This window comes from Cariama cristata, unplaced genomic scaffold (genome assembly GCF_000690535.1).
Source record: "Cariama cristata isolate BGI_N322 unplaced genomic scaffold, ASM69053v1 scaffold10562, whole genome shotgun sequence".
NCBI classification, from domain to species: Eukaryota; Metazoa; Chordata; class Aves; order Cariamiformes; family Cariamidae; genus Cariama; species Cariama cristata.
Window position 1 is genome coordinate 12,551 of NW_009602161.1, and position 4,853 is coordinate 17,403.

Here is a 4,853-nt window from a genome sequence, read left to right on the forward strand (position 1 = left end):
GGAAGAGGAACCTTCTGTGGAGTCAGGGGAAGAGTGGAAATCTCATTTCACAACACCTGCAGAAGGCACTCCAGGTGCCTCTGTGCTTCCCTAGGTCCTTCCATAAATGACTTGTACCTTCTTTTTCTGAAAACAGACACCAAAGCAACAGGCTGCTTTCTAAGTGCTTTGCTCACCTTAAGGAAAAACAAACCGCTTCTAAAAAATGTTGTATCAGGAGTGGAAATCTGTGTTCTCAAATGTATCCTGGAATTTCTCTCTGAAGATCTGGAATAATATTTAATTACACCTGTGTTGGAGTATCATGTGTACTCCATACATGCAAGCAGATTCCTGTTCAGAGAAGTTGTGCCCCACTGTACACCGATTGTGGCTTTTTCCTATCTTTCTCACTTTTCACACTGGATGGTTCTCTGTCCTTCTTACAGGTATCTGTAGGAAACCACTGCAAAAATCCTGGAAGTTCTTATACAAGTTACTCTTATTTTTCATGTTTCTGGATGTTTAATTTTCACTGAAAGCTTTCATTTTCCTTCCCAATTGCTTATGTCCTAGAATAGGCAATCAATGATGTATGCAAACTTAAATGTGAATAGGAAAGTTTTGTCATTTCAGTAAATTGGTTCCCTTGAAACACAAACTATTGGGAGCATTCTTTCCTCTGTATTTCAGGTTTTCTGTGCAGCTTTGCAGGTAATCTCTGGGGCTTCATGTGCCCATCTGGCATGGAAGACTTAACCTAGAAAGGGAAAAACTCCGTATGCTTGGCTGTAAATGAGCATGACAATGATCCTGGTGTAGTGAATGAACACTCTAGAAGGCCAGTTTGTTTAATAGTAATAGTAAAAAAAGTAGCAATTGTTTTGAAACTTGTGCTATGTCTAAATCCTCTGCTTTCAAAGCAGGTAGAGAGCAACAATCCTAATGTAGCTGTAGTTTGTTCAACCCAACTCATGTTTTAGACAGGTTTTAATACTGAGACTGGCTAGTACTGCTCAGAAGATGTCATATAACTTTAGGAAATAACAAAAATTACAAGTTCGTCTGCACAATGCTTTAGTAGGGGTGCAAGTGATGTTTCTTTAAAGGTTTCCTCCTCCACAGCTAAGCTTCCACAAAGATGTTGACATAGATAATACACATTTGACTGTCTGAATTTAAATGACAATTAGAGAAAGCCCCAAGCATTCACAGTGTGTGCCTAGATTAAATAGTGGAAGTAATTTTTTTTTTGGTATTGGAAATAATATGAAAAAAAATACCAACCTCTATTAATACCCAAGTATTTTAGTTTGTAGTTGTAGTGATATTGAAATACAATATACATCTAATTAACTTAATTAAAACCAGAAAAGTATGTAGAAAAATATTCAGAGACATAGATCTTTGCCCTCTCTAATATGAGGATTTGAAAACAAATCCAAAATAAAAACCCTGTATCTGACTAAAATTCTTTGTTGTGAGTTTGACCCCCTACAAAATAAAAAGGCTGAAGATTTGAGTCTACTTCCTCAATTACTAAACAAGGACTAATAGAAGCTGTTATAAGACTTCTAGAATACTTCAAGAATCATCTGATCTCACCTCAGAAAATAAAGCAACTACTGTTGTTAGCCACTGGACGATGTTTAACTTCAATGTAAAAACTCTCCCTTATTTCCTGAAAATGATAGTTGAACTGTCCACCACAAAACTGTTCTGTCTCTACATCCCTTCATTTTCCTTTGGCTTCATTTTCCATCCTGTCCCCAAAGAAAAGCAGTAGACAACTGTAACTGTTCCTATCCTTTAAATGTTCTTTTTCTGTTGTCTTGCTCATTGCCTGTGCCCTGCACTTAGGGAAACCCTGCAGGACAGGTGGAAGAGCTGTGGTAGTTCTTCAGTGAACTTGTTTCCATGTTCTCTCCTTACCTTGCAAGATACATCTGTGTGTCTGTCTAGATTTAGACAAGACAGGGTAGCTGCTGTCTTGCCTAGAACAGACATGAGATCCAGCCCACGGGGCCTTAAATAGCGTTTCAGGTCCTTGGGGTCCTTCATAGCACAACTATTTACTGGTTTATGCCACTGTATTTCAGCTTGCTAGCAATCATTTTCTTGCTTCCTTCTTCTTTTGAAATTGGCTTAAGCTCAAATCTATGGATTTAAATGGAGATTAGTTCCTACATGAACCTCTAGCACTATTTTTTTTAATGACTTTTCTATAGTAAAACAACTCTTAATTAGGAGTCCAGAGACCAAGTCTCTCTCCCTGTAAAACAACTTGGTTTTTTGTATATATAGAAGCTAGAAAGTGATTTGCAGTAACGAAAACATTTTTTGCAATCATGAGTATTGACTGATGGTGTTACTATTTGGGTTGACATTTACCTCTGTTTCACCGATGTCAAATTTATCTGTAAAGCTTCCTTTTCCCATTTGTTAGTTCATTTACACAGTAGTTTATCTACTTTCGCTATGCTTAGGGTGGTTTTGGATGCACTAAACCATTTTTTTTCTCTAATGATTTGGTATGATGAGACCTTGTTCTCTCTTTGGCCTTAAAAATAAAATAAGATAAAATGTTATGCATCTCTATTCCTTTGAGTATTTTTGGAGAGAGAAATTTAGATATTTATTTATTTATTTTTAAACTGAGGGATTTTGTAACATAAGGCTTTTGAAAATCTGTTGACAAATTAGAAAAGGAATGGTGCAAAAACTGTATCAGTAGCACCAATGTCAGGGTGGGAAATTATGTACAATTTAAGAATATTAATTAAAAATTTGAAATAAAAATGATACAACAACTTATAGTATAAATAGGAATGTTACTTTAAAAGTAGTATTTCAGATTCTGTTTTTGCTAACCTGTTCTAGATAAAGAAGAAACTGTACCAAGAACAAGGATGTTTAGCTTAAACTTAAGGGGGTTTGTTTTCTTAGACGTTGCAAGCAAATCACTTTGAATTTTTACACTTTTTTTCTGTATACTTTCGTTATGCTTATTACTGCGGTGCACTGGTTACATGTGACTTTCTAGACCATGACCTAAAAAATCGCCTCGCAAGAGCAAATGCTCTTTACGCTAGCTTCCGTCAGTCAACTGCTTTTGATAAACAACCTTCAAGTGCTCAGTTTGTAAAGACGGTGGATTAGGATACATAGTTTGAAGTCGTCCTTCTTAATATGCTTACCTAGTATACCTGGCAAATGTGCTTTGTGCTGCCAGTTCTACCGGGTGCTTTAATTTCATGGCAGTCTGACAGAAACAATTACTGTCATTTTAAGGTAGAAAACAAGAAGGATGTAATCTGGAATCAGTTTGTCATAGACCTCTTGTCCTGTTGTGATAGACCACCTACAACTTTGTTGCATAGTACCCCGTATGGCCCCACTCACAAGTTGGGGTGGGCAGTGGCAGGGAGAAGAATGCAAATATATAGATTAGGCTTCATTAATTGGTTTGAGAGTCTGTTCTGGAAGGTCTGGAGGTGTAAACTGTTAAAATTTGTTGTTCATTTAGAGTTGATTGAAACAAACTTCATTTCTACACTTGCTCAAAACACATTAGAGCAACTGGGAGAAAAGCAATTAAAGAGAAAGGCTGTCTCATAATTTAAAACTAAACCACACACAAACCTGTTTAATTTTCCTTCTGTCCCACCTTCTCTTCACAAATTAAGTATGTTCAAATGCTAGAAATCTGTTGTGGGAGTTGATTGTACTTCCTTCTTGAGAGGGTAGGGAAGAATGCTTCATATTTGTGTGTATGTCACTTAAATACATAAATAAAATGGATACTAGCAGTAGTCTATATATGTGATGATGCATTGGTATCCACACTGGGGCTTTTCAAATCAGGAACCTTGAAAGAAGCCTTCATAGTCAACAGCATTCTCAGAACTGCTCAGGAATCAACAGTTGCTCCAACTGTGTTCATGGATTAAAATCCGGGTAGGATTTTCCAGGGTAGGAGAGAGAATTGTCTAAATTTGGGTAGTTGTTGTGTTTGGTTAACCATTTTTCTGTTAGAGTAATGCTGATGTTTCCTTGGTTTGTTCCGAAGTCTTAAGTCTGCAGGGTATCAGATATTCCAGTATTATCAGTAGAGTGGATTTGTAGTATATCAAGTTATTCTGACACTTTGTTTCAGTTACAAGGCTTTTTTTTAAAAAAGATGGGTAGTTTTCTAGTTGTTTGTTGTTGGTACGTAAAGATTTGATTTTTAAGCCTGAATTAAGTTATTTTGGGAACTACAGATTTTTTTTTTATTATGCTTAGTACCATCACTTAACCGTGGTGATATTGCTATTGATCCTTCTGCTAATGTCGCAAGCTTTGTTCTTAAGACTCCATCTGTTACCTTGCATCTTGCATGATTTGTACAGCTCACAGCTCAGACTTGTAACATCTTTTCTGTCACCATGTGTGAGTGCATACAACCTGGTCTACTGATATAATAGTTTGTGTGATGTGAGGGCTTGCTAAAGAATAATAAATGAAGTTGTGAAATGAATATATTGAAGTTATGTTAGAAACAAGGCTTCCATTTCTGTTCATATGGCAGCCTTCATTTTTGCTTTATTGGTTTTTTTTGAAGAACAATCACACTAATAGGCCTCTATGTATTATAACTTTACGCTATATATTATAATTTTACACTTCCAGCACAGGTTTTTGGAGGAATTTCTCTTTTTAAGCATTCAAAATTATAATTTAATAAAGAAATTATGACAAAGTCATATTATTATGAAAAGTTTTTTTCACATCTTCTGGATTTCTAACTCTACGGGGCATGGCTGTTATTCTGTCCTTTCATAGTTGTTTTTTTCCTCCTTAGCTACATGTCACGGTCCACTCAGTAATGGACT

General features: G+C 36.1%; 1 protein-coding gene across 1 annotated transcript in view; it reads left to right on the plus strand.

Moving 5' to 3' along the window:
* The window catches only part of LOC104157335 (1,4-alpha-glucan-branching enzyme-like), a gene marked incomplete at its 5' end in the record, with an annotated part of 15,209 nt that extends 12,071 nt beyond the window's left edge, over positions 1 to 3,138 (plus strand). The window contains one exon of the mRNA XM_009694632.1: positions 3,023 to 3,138. Within this exon, the coding sequence (XP_009692934.1) occupies positions 3,023 to 3,138 (116 nt within the window). The remainder of the gene's footprint in view (positions 1 to 3,022) is intronic.
* Positions 3,139 to 4,853: the final 1,715 nt, after the last annotated feature.